The sequence below is a fragment of the Pagrus major genome, chromosome 15 (assembly GCF_040436345.1).
Source record: "Pagrus major chromosome 15, Pma_NU_1.0".
NCBI classification, from domain to species: Eukaryota; Metazoa; Chordata; class Actinopteri; order Spariformes; family Sparidae; genus Pagrus; species Pagrus major.
The window spans coordinates 26,190,936-26,206,448 of NC_133229.1; the positions used below are offsets into that span (position 1 = coordinate 26,190,936).

Consider the following 15,513-nt stretch of genomic DNA (forward strand, 5'->3'; position numbering starts at 1 on the left):
GGAGCCGGGCAACTGAGTGACATTCAAATGAGTCACATGCCACCTTTCCACCAATGTGAACCAAGTGCTAGTTCTGGGCTGGTGCTATTGCTGGTTCAACGGTTTGCTTTTCCATGGGAATGAGAGGTACTGTACAGTCACATCATTCTGTCACTGTATACGCCTCCGATTTCCCAGCACGGCTGACTACATCGACTTTTTACAAGAGTTGCACCTGGCTTTGCTTGCCTACATTGGCATCCAAACATAGCCGTTCAAAAGCATTTGTGCTACTCAATTGATTGCTATGGACGGCAACCACGCTCAAGAGGAAAGGTAATTGGCTGTCGAAATGTAAAGAACTGGTTCAAGGATAGGCACTGGCTTCAAATAAGCCCTTGAACAGAAAAGGGGTAATGATGGTTTTGACCGATCAGTAAACCCCTTAATGTTTAGATTACCTTCAAAGTTAAGTACGTAACTTTTTAAATTTTAAATAACACTAGGACGAGGAGCTGCTGATTAAACTCAAAGGAAAAGTAGATTAATTTAAGTAATCTGGTGAAACCTTTTGTATTGTTTGTATTGCAATATACTGTATATTGCAGAAAAAAATATCTTAATGTCAGTTTTTTCCAATACCGAGCAGCCTTAGTTGTTATTTGTTAAAAGAAGAGTTAAACCAAGGAGCCAGCATGGACCACAGTTGGTATACAACAATGCCTCCTGCACACCTTTTTCTACACACACGTACAAACAAAACAGTCTAATCAACACAAGACAAATATGCTCTTATTATACACACACTGACATCGACACACACAAAGCAGATGCAGTTTTGTAAGCTCCCAGCAGGCAGCTGAGTTAAGATACCATCTCACCTCTGCCAGGTGACTAAGTTATGCTTTGGGCACACATGGCAACGTACACACCTCACAGCAGGAGGAACGTCTTAGTAACACTGTCATTATAACATTCTGTATATGTGTGATTGTGAGGCATTTCCCTGCCTTCATGTGCGTTTCCATCCTCCCCCATCAAACCATGAAACACACATGCACACTATATCCAGGGATTAATGGCAGATCTCTAAATAAGGCCAAATGGAGATGTGGATGGGAGGGAGCTAAGTGGCGTGAAGGGCCCAGCGGTGGCTGCCTCTTACCTTTTTGTTGTTTTCTTTAATATCCTGAGGATTGAGCGACTTGTAGTCTCTGGAAGAACAGTGGGGAGGGTCGGAGAGGAGGCAGGCAGAGGGGGAAAAAAAGAGGAAGAGAGAGAGAACGGGAGACAGAGAGAGATAGCGGAGAAAGTGTTGTGTTTAAATATGCATCACATGTAATGGCATTAGAACTGTAACATGCAATTTCATAGCAGTGCAATCAACAGAACTAATAGAGTGGAAAATATGTAAAAATAACACACCGGGGTGGAAGGGCACACAAGCATAAACACACACACACGTACACACACACGTAGCATGGTTTTGATAAATTATCTTCACGTCTGCTCTCTTGATGGGGCTGCAGGCTTTCTGTACTTTTGAGTGTTAAATACATTAAATACTAAACATTTAAGGAAACTCTCTCACACATACGCACATACACAGAACACTTTTAAAGAATTATAAGCACAAAAACGACAAGAAAATGATGGCTGCAACTTTTAAACATCAAACACACTGAAAGGAACAATGGATATGAAGACAAAGCATGGTGACAGATCTTGTGTGCAAAATATGATACCAAGTTTTTCAAAGAGACAAATGAGAAAGAGTCTTCTTCTAAGTATTTCACCGTCTTTGATCTAAAACTTTTGCTTCTTCACCATTTTGTTTACTTCTTTAGGTGTCGACAGTCTGGTTTCCACCCAAATTTGACTGGATGATCTCAATTCTCAACCTAATTTTGAAAGAGAAACATTCTCTGACTGTGAGCGTGTGAGTTTGTGTGCTTCATACATTGTGTCAGGCCTGAAGTGGTGCAGCAGGGCGCAGAAGGCCAGCCCATTCCTCCAGGAGGTGGTGAAGTTGGTGATCTTCACCCCGCGGTAGTTCTTGGTGACCTCACGGCACCAGGCCAGCAGGGACTGGCTGGCGTTGGGCTTCCCTCCCAGAACCGGACTCGGGACAGGGCTGGGCTGCAGGCAGAGGAGGAGGAAGAAGAAAAAGATTTTGAATTTAATCTTTGAAATATTACACCTTCACATCCCACCAGACTACGGATTCAATTTCTGCAAATTTTGTATGGTGTATAAAGAACAAGAAACTTTAAAAACAAATCACATTGGAAATTTACTTCATTTCCTAGGGTCATCTAAAATAAAACATAAATGATGTTGTGTTTTTGGTTCAAGACGGTACTATTAACGCTGTATACTTTGCACAAAAGATTTAGTTTGCAGTAATGGTTATATTTTAAAGAATGCACATTGTCACCCCTCTTCCTCCACGTTGGAGCTCCTTTCATTATTTATTTCTCAATTAAATGTTTTACTTAGCAACCCCCAACCATCCAATTAGCTTGCTTTACTGACATACAATGAGCGCACACATGCACGTGCACACACACACACGCAGACACACACCATAACGAAGGGTCATGCACAAAGCAGCGTATGACCGTGGATAATGTAAACATCTTATTAATTAGCTCCGCCTTTGAAGTCTTATCTGGGTCGAAAGCTTTCACCATTAGGAGCCTTTTCCTCTCCCAGACTCAAAATCCCACAAATCCATGGCGGCGTGGAGACACTGGTCTTCCTCTGACGGCCAGCAGAACCAATGCTATTTTGATTATTCAGCGGGCTATTCACTAATCTGGTTATGGAGCGACAGATATGGGCTAATTCTCTCAGATCATTTTGGAGAGAAATGGCAAAAATGTCACTGAGATTTGATTAAATTCATTAGAGGCCGGCGATCAAAAAGACTATGAAATATGCTTAAAATCCAAGTGCATATTACTATTGTGTGCAAGACAATGACATTAACAGATGACTAATAAGACTGATATCCTTAATTACACGGCACAATATGTTTAAGCTGTGTGTCTAAGTTACAACAAGCTTGATTCAACTTTTAAAAGGCTTTCATATCAGTACACAGATGAGATGCAATTTTTAAAACTAAGTGTAAAAATTAAGGGAAATATACAATGTAATTTGGTTAAATGACATTCAATCTACTTTAAGACTTTCTTATTACTTAATACAGTTGCATAAAGTACCAGGCGCCGGACGTCATGCCCTGCAGCAAAACCGTCATGTCTACTCCGTTTTGATCATGTACCTTCCTGTACAATATTAGCTTAGATGGCAGCGGCAGTATGCTAATTTCACCAGGTGATGTTTAATCTCAAAACACATGATGGTTATGCAAATCAAACCTTTACTTAACCTTTAGGAGTGAAAAGTGAGTGAAGACTTGTTTAACACAACCTGATACAGCCCACCATAATGAGTTAACCCAGTTTTATTAAAAACACACAGTGAAGGCCCAGAGAAAACAGCCTTAGCCGTGTAACAAGGCTTGTGGTGGCCGACCAACCCCCTCTGTTGGTGGCTTTCATCTACTGCAAGAGCAGCAGAGCCAAAGAACTGGTAAGTTTGTTATTACAAATTTTGGAAAACAGTGTTATCAGGTGATGGTGTGCTGACTTGAACATATTTAAGCCTCTTGCAGAGGCCATGACAACGTGCTGCAACAATGTTATTCAGGGGTGTACGAAAGAAAAGAAAAACAGACTTTGTTTTATTTGGAAATTAAGACTGGCTTGATGATGTTACTTCAAAGGGAGAGACGTGATTAATCTTCATACTGAGACCTACAAGTGTACAACCACACTACTTAATTACCATGCTAACCAAACTCAGTACAACTCAGAAGTAATAACAGTATTGAACATATTTCCAAAACTGAATGAACAAGCAGTCCTCAGAGGGCAATAAGGTTCCCACGAAACTAACTCTGACGTTAGAAAAGTGGCTAAAAAAGAGAAGATGACCGGCTGTTCTATTTAATATAATGTAGGGGAAAACTGTGTTGGGGGGCTATTGGAAAATGGGAGAAAAGGGTGATTACAAACGCAATCCAGGAACTCCAAAAAAGAAAATATAAAAAAGAGGAAGGAAATATTAAAAAGCCTTTACTGTAGAGGATAAATCATTAAAAGGGCTATCATTAAAAAAGCCAAAAAAACAAAACAAAAGGTGCACTATGTAGTTTTGAAAATTTGAAATGTAATATTTACATTTACAACAAATGTATTTCCATAACTGATTAAAACGGGTCCCCAAAGGGCAATAATGTCCTCTGGACACTGTTTGAAGCTAGAAAAGTGGCTACTTAGAACGGTCCTGCTAACACAAACAAAACAAACAATATGAAATTGTGTTGTAGTTTGTGGACAGTTTGTTTATTCAGTTCATTCAGTCATGAAAAATCAATTAATGAAGATTTTTCTCTATTTCTTCCTCAGAGCTACATAATGCACCTTTAATCTCGCCAGCAATAAACAAAAGGATGGAATAAATGCAACAGCAGTCAGTTAGAAGTAATCCAAAAGCACCTGGATGTCTCTTACTCTTCTATTGTTGTAGTTTAACCTGTGACCACAAGCCTGGAGCCTGCTGAGATGCCACAAGGGCCAAACCAGATGAAAGAGACTGGAAGCCATCTCTAATAGCAACTCCTAACCTTTGCACCAGTGTGTGTGTGTGAGTCACATGCAGGCCCCTATGGCAGTCTGAGTACAGGGAGACGGTAGCGGGAGCCTGAGGGGCGGACACTTGACATTTCCGGCTTTAAAAGAGGGCCTTAACCTTTCCCCACAGCTTCTCCAGACACGTTTTAGGCAGCCTCGACAATGCCTGTGTGCCACTCAAACAACGCAAGAAAAGAGAAAGAAAGTGATAGAAAGTCAGAGAGTCAATACCGATTAAAACACTGTCGCTATTACTGTATGTGGATAAGGGGGAGGTCAGTGTAAACAAGAAATTGTTTTTTAACCCCATCAAATAATTTCAATAAACTTAAAATATTGCTGACTAACTTGGTGTAATTTGGGTGTTCTGACTTAAAAGGAAAGATATACATTTCTCTAAATTCTCAGTACACAAGCACATTCAGCCGACTGAACTAAACTTGTTTCTCTAGTTATTCTCTGCTTTTGCCACCATGTTTGTGTGTGTCACTAAAATGTGTGTGTGTGTGTGTGTGTGTGTGTGTGTGTGTGTGTGTGTGTGTGTGTGTGCGTGTATAGAGTTTAAGTGTGGAGTGGTCTTCCTTCAGGCCTTCCCTTTCTGCTTTTTCAAGTGACGGTTGAAAGTAGCTGTCTAATTTGAGCGCTCTAATTACCTTGGATTAGAGACCAGGTGCTATTAAAGCAATTAGACACACAGCACACTCCAGTGCCGCAGACCCCTAGCCGGCGGAAAACACACACACACACACCCACAAATACACACCTATGTAACACAGCCAGTGGAAAAAAAAAAACATACATTAGCCAGCGGGACACACAGACTTTAAGGCTTACCCACACACCCTTCGACATACAGGTGTCTAAGCCAAGAGAAAACACACACAAATAATTATGCAACACAATCTGCCCTTTTTTCCCCCACACACATTATGAACTTACTCAACTTTTGGTGCTTTAAAAACTTCTGTCAAACAAAGCAAATGTGTCAATGAGAGCAATTCTTTCTTCATTCCTGACAAACCAGTTTATAGAAGCGACATGGAGTTCATCCAAAGACTCGCAGTGACTGCACGTTCATCACAACTCAACCAGATGTCATTTCCTCAATCAGCAGACCAGACTGTTCCATTAAGGCCTTTCCCAGATAAAGGTTTACAAATGCATCTACGCTCTCAAGCTTTCATATCCATCAAATATTGAACAAATACCATATCTTCTTTTACAGGAACCGGCTGCATTTCCTTAAGACACAAACACGGGAGGAGTGAAATTTTCATGAGGAGCAGAAATGCACCCTGACTTATCAAACAGTTTGCTCTCTAGCCTCGAGGAAGGTGTGCACATATATGTAATGCGTGTGTGTGTTTGTCTTTTATCTGTCTGTGTGAATGTCACTGGGCGTGTGTGTGTGTGTGTGTAACACTGACACAGCCGTGTAGCTAGCTCGGCTCGAGGGTAGGATTAGCGGAGAGCACTGCCTCGGCCCACAAACATTCCATATTAAAAAATGAAAAGGCAACCTTCATTACTATCAGTGGCACATAACCTCCCCTCTTCCTCCTCCTCTGCTACTATTATACACAGCCCTAACAGCCTGGGTGAAAAATACAAGCCACTGACAAGCGATTCCATTATTCCTGATGCCTCAGTGTCAACAACATACATCCGACGGGGCAAAGAAAGAAAAAAAAAAATGGAAGAAGGGAAAAGGATGTGAGAGAGAAAGAAGGGGGGTTAAGCTCACTACAATGCCTGAATGACAAGATAGGAGCAAACCTGGGAATAGAAGCATCCAGGTTCCTGTTGGTGCTGGTGTCAGGAGGAGGATTTTTGGTGTCAGCAATGTGATTTTCTTTTTTGGAGGGCGGCATGTGATTCGAGATGATGGGTAAAGCGGATGAACCGTGATATGGAAAATTAGAAAATTGTCACAGGTCGATCTTAGGTCTTAAGCAAAAGAACAATTCTGTGGCGAGGTTGGAAATTGTTTCTTTTAGTTTCGGGCAATAAGCCAATATCTGCTGTACTGTATGAGGGCAGAAGTAATTTAAAATATCTTTTAGAGCAACTTAGCAAACATCCACTGACTTACTGTGAGTTTAACTGCACTATACCAACAGTAAATCCCTCTTTACCACCATTATACATGGCGAGGATGGGCTAGGGATCATGGGTTAAAGGAACAGTTCACCCCAAAATACAAATACAGATTTGTCCTCTTAGTTCTATTTTATCTATCTAGATTGTTCTGGTGAAAGTATTGGCCATGGAGATGTCTGCCTTCTCTCTAATATGATATGATGGCACTCAGCTTGTGGTGCAAAAATACAGGAAGAAGACGTTATTTGTTTGTAACATCCAGCGCTATCACAATCACGAGCCTCCAGTCCACAAGTAGATTTTGCTACTACTGTGAATTATCTAGAGTAGCCAGGCCATCATTTCTGGAAAGAGACATTGCTGTTGAGTTTTTCAAATGTTTGTTTTTGGCACTTTGAGCACAATAAGCCGTGTGCACAGTCCCTACAAGTTTTAAATGCTCCTAGACAGTTTCATGCTTCACACTTTAAAATGACCATCAATAATTAATTTTAAATTTATATTTAATTAAATTCAAACAGTTGCTTAATCGATGGTTTACAGAGCATTTCATTGTTTGTGAACAGTGAAATAACTATCAAATAAAGTTTAATTTACTATGAATATATGTATATATAATTTTTGTACCTCATATCCGACTCAGATAATTTTGAACCCTTATGTCAATAAAAAATAAGAATATTTTAAACTGAACAGCCCTCCTTTAGCTGTAAGACATACGCTTTAGCAGAGTGGATGACTGCAAACCCTGGGGTGAAAATCTGGGTCTTCTAAATGAAGATGGACATATGTAAACAAAGTCACACAGCATTATACTAAATTAGATGACATAAGAGTACGGAGGTCATTAAACTGGCCTTTCAGAGTCCTAAAAAAGACACAAGTAAAACGCTTTAAGTGGCAGCTTTGTCTCTCCCTCTGGGGCATGACGCTTCAATGGAAACTTAACTGGCCTCAACCCAATGACATAAACCCACGACTCTGTGGAGAGAAAAGAGCTTCCGTGTCTCTCCAATCTCACTTTCATGGCTTCAAAGCAGTGTCAGAGAGTGTCAGATTTGAGGAGGTGTTGAATCTCATACTCTTTAAAACTTGTAATCCGCTCAAGGAGCCTACGGCAAAAAAAAAAAAAAAAAAAAAAAAGTCCACACACACACATTGCAAAGCACACAAACACACAGGCTCACTTCAAATGACAACAGAGTTTACAGTGTAAAAGCACACATACTGTACATGCACACACACTCCAACTCTAATGTACTGATACTGAACAGCAGGCACACACACACACACACACACACTCTGAACTGAAAGCATACATATAGAGAAGGTAGGGAACACATTTCAAAAAACACTTGAAAAACATTAATACCTGTTCACATTTAAGAGGATAAAGGTTAGCACACTTAAGTGGCCTGTCCATCCTGCTACTGGCAGAGCTCATCTGATTGGCTGGGCTCCAACTATCAACATGCTCAATTATTTAATTGCACCTTCAATCAAAACAAGCAATTTGTTTAATCTGCGCTTTCTGCGTCCGACGTCTTCACATTAGAAAGAGACAGAATGATCGCCTGGCGTCATCTTACCCATGAAATTATGCTTCGGATTTCAAACGTTGGCTGCATGAGAGCAGAGGGGAGGCGGCAAAGTCCAATCAAAAGTTCAATTATGTAAATGGAGATGTGGAGTGGATGGAACAATAGGGAATGAGGGGGGGAGGACAAAAGGCTGGGGCAGGAGAGGAGAGCGAGTGTAGCGTGAAAAATAATACACATTAACATACAAAGGAAATATCGCATTACTGTTGTAATCACAGTGAGGAGGGGCTCCTTCCAAAGAGAGCCGTGAGAGAAAGAGTGTGTGCACGATGTGTGACTGCGCATGTAGACACTGTTTAGTTAAGTCAGGCTTCATTTTGTGTGTGTGAACAGGTGGAGGGAGAGTGATAACTCTTTACACCTGAGAGCTCGCAGACTGAACCTGCAACTTTTGAGCAAGGCACTCAGCTGCTATTCCACGTAGTATTGGACTGTTTGTTTTGAAACACATCTTTACACCACAGCTTTGTGTAATATCACAAAGTAGGAGAATATGTAAATACATTCATCATGATGGCGATGGGGGGTTGCTCGTGATTCGCTCAGAAGCAGATATGCTTCCCATCTCGCAGTGAACCTGCAGGCCAAGACAGAAGGCCTTTCGGCAGTTGGCTACTGAGATGTAAAATGCAAAAATCAGGAAAAGCGGTTTCCTTTTCCAGGACTGTTTTGCTTCCAAGGCCTATTCTGCTCCAAAGGCATAACCATGCAAAGCAGCAAAAAAAAGCAGAACAGGAGAGGACAGGCAAGGCTTTGAAATTGAAATAAAAACCATTCACTGAAAAACATCATGAAATAACGCAGTTTGGAGGAGGCAGCAGACAAACGAGTGACTGTGCCAGCTTGCAGTGTGCCCACCCGCCTGCATGCTCGCCTAACGTGTAACACAGGGGCATAATGCGGTGTAAGCGCTGGCTTTAGCTTGTCATGGAAACGGCAGTAGCATTACCCACACTCACGCCTCTGCAAATTAGCTTTGGCTGAGGGGAAAAAAAGAGACGCAGGGTGGGTAGGTTTGGGATTGAGTGTGTGTATCTGTGTGTGCGGTAAAGAGGGTGGGTTGGTGGGGGTCGATGGAGAAGGAATAAAACAAGACAAAATCACTGATTGTACTGATGGTGAGCCCATCTTCATCTTTTCTATCGTGTGAGTTACAACATGAGGTTCAGAGTGAGAATTTGTTGTTTTACGGGAAACACCATCTGTCAGAGTGTCTGTCACACTCTACCTAACTTGCTTTCCTAATATGCAGAAATAACAGTGTTTTTATGCATCTACTCAGTTGGTCCTCGCATCCAAAACGGTGACTGTCAGGCCAACTGTTGTGGTGCTCTTTGGTGTTGTCATGAGGTCCAATTACTGTTTCACACTTCGAACACTGGTGAACTTTGCTGCCATGTTTGCCACCCGTGTTGGCAGCTTTGATCCACAGTCAATCTGATGTGACTTGAATGCACCATATTTGTCAGTGATTGTGCTCAGAGCTAGAGCAATATATCAGCTGATATGTGCATGTATCTGTAACCAATAAATGACAAGAGATTGTAGCATAGATGCCAAAGATATGTTGAAGGTCATTTAGAAACATTAGATGTGGTTACATAGACAGTGCTTCTTCAATCAGATTGAAATAATTCTGATTAGAGATTACAACTTAATGTTTTACATGGACGCTTAATAAAGATTCAATAAGCGACCAAAGCATTTAATCAGAATCTAACTTTTCTGACGCGCAAAGTGGTTTTGCCCATTGTCAAACATCTCTCTGATGGAAATATAACAGATGAGGAATAAAAAGACGTTTTTTTCCCAGCTCAATTAAGAAAATTCAATTCATTCATTCGTTCTGCATCCTGGAAGCAACGTCACCTAAAGTAACATGCGTGGAAAGAATAATAGAAATAATAGTTATTCCAACCAAAAAGAAATGGTCAGATTAAGCATTTACATGGTTATTAAAGTAGACATTATTTTTTTCCTATTGAACAGATCATCAAATACTGCACCACCCCTCTTATCTGATTTTTTTCCGACTGAAATGGTCACATGAGGCATTTTTGGAATATTAGGGTTCATGTAAACACAGCTACTGTCACTATTACACCAGAGAGCGCCGACAAGTTGATGTTTCAGCAGCAAAATGTCCCAATCAGTAAGTATTACGGTCACAATAAAAAAATAATAATGACGAGGAAAGACCACTCAGCCAACACAGCATTATCTGATTTTTTAAAGCTTCAGAATAACACGTCTCTGCCTCAGAAATCGAGTTGTGTTTCAAGGAGCAGCCATATTATCAATAATATATATATATAACATGACGCCTTCAACATACTACAAATACCCTTTAAATCAGGAATATGTGTGTTTAAAAGTATCTGAAGGCCTCCCATCTCTTCACTCTTCCTCCGCCTCCTCATCTTCCTCTGATAAATAAATAAGCTTTGGGAGAAGGAAGGGAAGGAGGAAGAGAAAGGTGGGGGTGGCTCTTATAAATCTATAACGTATTAATCTCCTTTAACTGCCATGTTCAACAAACAAATTAGTGGTGCAATGGATTCAGAGATCAGCCGCGCCGATAACACCGCCATTTATCAATTAATCTAAGCCTGGGCAGGGAAAACTCATTAAGGAGGCCACTTTAGGAATTATGTTCTGCAGGTAAAGAGGCTGTGTGAATGTGTGTGTGTGTACAAGGTGTATGTGTGTGTGTGTGGAGGGGGGGTCTTGACACAGCAGTTGTGCAAACCCCCCACTAAAGACTGCCATTGTCCAGCGCAGCGTGGGCTCCAAAGTGATGAGAGGGGTGATAGCACAGCCAATTAAAATGAACATAATTACAAAGTCACCCCTTTGACTCCTGATCAGAATACACATGCATCAACACACACATACTGATGGAGGAAGGGTGTGGTGGGGGCAGAGGAAAAGAGGTAGGAGGATGACAGGAGTTGAAGGAGATGTCGATAAAGAAAATAAAGAGAATGAAAACAACATGTGATTAACTGTGAGGCAGTAGTTTATGATTCATCACCGATGCTTTAAGTTCTAACATTTAGCAGAAAAGGTTACCCAGGTGCTCACGTTGTCACCCCCTTTGATAAAATACGGGTGGTGCTGATGTTACCATCTCATGCATCAAAAAATCCTTATTTGCAAATCATCTAATAACCTCCATTGCTACACCATTTTCCTCAAGAAATGTCTCTTTTTTTAGAGTGCTGTGTTTGATATGCTAACGTTAGCTCGCAGTTGGCGAAGGCTGACAGGAATTCAGTCGTCAGGGTTTGAGATATTTCGTTAAGCACTAACTTCTTGGACGAAGAGAAAATTTGACCCACTGATGGTTATAGATGAAAGTCAGGGAATCACTAAATATATCAGGGTTAATTCTTCACAAACAGAACAACCAACTGAAGGACAGACGTTACCATTACCAGAAAAAGGTGTTACAGTAGAACCTTCAATTCCAAGTAGTAGCTAATAATCAATTTTGTCAAGTTTTTTGATAATCAATGCATTGGTTTGATTAATTTTCTAAGGAGAAACAAGTCAAAATTCTCTGATGCTCCTTTCCAACAAAAGATCAATTGTGAAGACATTTTTGAGAGTGCAAACCCGCTGTACAGTATGAACTGTATGTTCTGGCTGCATTATGATCAAGGACTACACGATCAAATCTTGCTGAGGTCAACTGAGCTCCTACTAGTGCTGAATTCAAAGCTAAAGGGAATGATCCCACTCGGTGATCAGTGAGTTAAGCGTTGGAAATGCCACTTAGTATTTCTTATAGCACATAAGAGCACACACCTGCATACCATAACAGTCCAAAAGAGGGGGTGCTGGAGGGCTTTATATGGAGGCAATTAAAGCCTTATCATTTCTACACTCACTCTCCTTTCCTCAAACACAGACACATGAGTGGTCATGTGTGCCCACACACACACACACACACACACACGATTTGAAAGACAAATCACTCAGACTAATTCATAAGGTACTTCTAAGGTCCTTTTTAAATTATGGAGAACGGTTGGTTTAATTCAATTAAAATGTAGCAGGGGCCACTTAAGGATGACGGGAGGAAGGTATGGCATGACTAAGTGAGCACGGTTTTCAAGAGTGTGCGGGGGGTCTCAGACCTTCTGGGGGTTGAAGGAGTTTTCAAGTGCATGGACTCCAATCTCCTCACCCGAAGCCCCCTTAAACCTCACCCCAAAACCCTGGATCCTTCTGGGTTTAAGCCCACACACACCTGGAGGACCGGGGCAGATTAAGACCAGATTAAGATAAAGTTACCCCTTCTTCGGCCGCCATGTCATTCAAACCCCTGGCCTCTATGACCACTGGATAGAAGGATACACAAGACAAAAAGGTTTGGTTCATTCACATTTATACACACACACACAGGCACGCACACACAAAGGACTTTCTGGTCATCCTCATAAGCCCTATTAGTCTGCTATAGAGCCTCTCATAGCAGACATCAATCATGGAGGGATTAGTCAATTCCCTCTCTAAATGAGTGGCGAGGGAAACTTCCCTTCAACTCTAAAGCAGGTCTCTCTCTTTCAGAGATTACACAGCGATTTGTTTTCATTTTGTTCCATCTTCATCGTTTTCTGTTTGACTTGCTTTTCATTTCTCTCTCTCTTGCTCTGCGTCTCCCTCGTTCTCTCCTGCTTGCAGCTTGTGAGGTAATCCTTGGCAGATAAAACTAAGGAGGACTTACCAAAGGCAGATTACAAGCGGCGCTTTGCGGAAGGCCCTTTTACACCAGTCGGCGCGGGTATTGAGGAGAGTGAGCTCTTTCGCAGTGCTTAACTTGTGAACTCGACATGCACCCAACAGAGGAAGAGGTGGAAAAATGATAGCCGCATTACAGTAACTGGATCAAAATATATCCCTCACAACACACACAAGATTGCACATTAGTACACAAAACACGCGCGCTCTATTTTTCATGACAACTGCATATAAAATAGAATTTAGAATAGTCCCTGAATACATATAAACATGTGATTTATCTATTTACTCAACATGATTCCACATATCATTGTCTGCCCTGTAAGACTTCAGGATCAACACTGTGTATCAAGTCAGAATTCCTGTTAGTCTCAAGAGGAGATCAGCTCTCCCTTGAGCGGGAACAACCTCTTGAAAAGTCTTTTAAACATGGCCCTCACTTCTTTATCCCAGACTCAGGCACATATCAAGTTCATATCCACAACACGCTAACCTAAAACTGACCCTTACAGAACTTGACCCACAACATTACCTTCCTAAACATTCCCTTAGACTTTCCAGAAGGGATCCAAACAGTTGAGATTGTTCAGTAATGTCTTAAACCTTTCTTCTTCCTAACTTGATGACAGCGATGCCCTGCAGCATGAAACAACAACGGGAAGCCCAACGATCGGACCTAAACTGCATGACAGAAGAAACTGGGTCTCCTCTCTCCCACCAGATCCAATGACAGACCACTCAGAGACTGCAAATAAGAGTTGGGGAGGGGTCCACACTGGGAAAAGGCAGACACTGAGAGGTACTGACTTAGTCTTGCGCCTCTCAAGGATTACTCTCCTAATATTACACAGCTTATGGAAAGGCCAATGTGGCCAAGGGGAGCCACAGAGTACTCAATGCCTCGGTCTCAGAAATGGACCGCTATGCCTGCTTCCCTGCAAATATTGATTCCAGGTTCTGAAATTTGAGACGCAGCTCTCTTCTGGTCCTTTACTTTAACCCAACAACAGCCAGAGAATACACAAATCACACTGGAATTATAACGAAAATTATTTAGACGAGACTGCACAGAAGATTTTGAAATTTGTTCTTAACGGTGCACTATGTAGTTTCGGAAAAGAAATTCAAACTCAGAAAGTTACTACTTACAATAGTAAAAATCTAAACTCAGAAATAGTGATTTGATATATTTCCATGTAAACAAGCTATCATCGAGAGGAATAAGCTCCCAAGAACACTATTTAACGCTAGGAAGGCAGCTAGCTACCTAGAAGGGGCAAGGTAAAACAGTATGAAATTGTTTTTTCCTTTGAGGACAGTTTAATTATTTAGTTAATTCAGTCATGAAAATCAATTGGTGAAGATTTTTCTCGTCTCGCTTTCTCTTTCACGTTTAACTTAAACTTTTTATCCATAATTGTAAACCTTGGTCAAGCAAGGAAGTGTTCAGGTCCACTAAAATAAGAAGAAAAAGCAAGAAAATCATGTAAATTTAGTGACTTATATTTGATTTATGAAAATGACATTCTAAATACTGACCCTCTTATTTGGATTTACTTGTATCATGAGCAATATTACTTTTCACTCTTCAATAACATTTGTGATACTGCCTCTAAAATATCAGGTGCAATATTTTGGATTACTTGTCAATATCATTCTATATACTACCTTTTATTCTTATCTTACTTGATATTTGAATTATAAGTAATTTGTCACCCTATTTGAAAACCTGCATAATGAGGCCTTTAAATGTTCACGTGTCAGTAGGATGTCAGAAAGAAGAGAGAGCAAGACAGTGCAGCTGGTACGTGCAGAAAATGAGTACTGAAACCCTTTCAAATACATCATTATGTCAATATTTTTGCCAACTCTAATTTCTTTTAATGCAAGCAAAGAGAATTGAGAAGCCCTGTTCTAGCAAAGGACATTTACATTTACAAATTTCAAATACTAAACAGAAGTAACATATAACAATTAACCACTGTTTAAAAGCAATGAGCTATGAGTCTTACTTTCTTTACGTCCTCCACGTGAGGCTCTTTGTTTAAGGTATGTCAAAGTTATCAGAGAAGATGGAATAATAACTTCGGACTGGATGTAATGATAACAAGACGAGAGACCTTGGAACGGGCAAAGATCAGAAGACTGATGACTGTCCTTGTCTCTTGGGCTCCCCTCTGTCCTCCAAAAACATCCCTCAATCGTCACACCAACCTCAGTAACACTTCACTGTGCGGATGCAGTCCTCTCCTGCCGCGAACCCCGGTGAAAGCTAATTAAGAAATATCGCAGCCTTCTGCGAACTCAATTAAATAATGTTAATTTATTCTAATTTCAATTTGGAGGTAGACTGAACTGAAGGAGGGGCTGTGAAAACAAAGTCT

General features: G+C 40.9%; 1 protein-coding gene across 3 annotated transcripts in view; it reads right to left on the bottom strand.

The window, feature by feature from the left end:
• The window catches only part of ehbp1 (EH domain binding protein 1), a 151,343-nt gene that overhangs the window by 75,617 nt on the left and 60,213 nt on the right, over positions 1–15,513 (bottom strand). For all 3 annotated transcript variants that reach the window (XM_073481835.1, XM_073481834.1, XM_073481833.1), the window contains exons 11-12: positions 1,940–2,118; positions 1,145–1,193 (exon numbers count right to left, since the gene is read on the bottom strand). In XM_073481835.1, the coding sequence (XP_073337936.1) occupies positions 1,145–1,193; positions 1,940–2,118 (228 nt within the window). The remainder of the gene's footprint in view (positions 1–1,144; positions 1,194–1,939; positions 2,119–15,513) is intronic.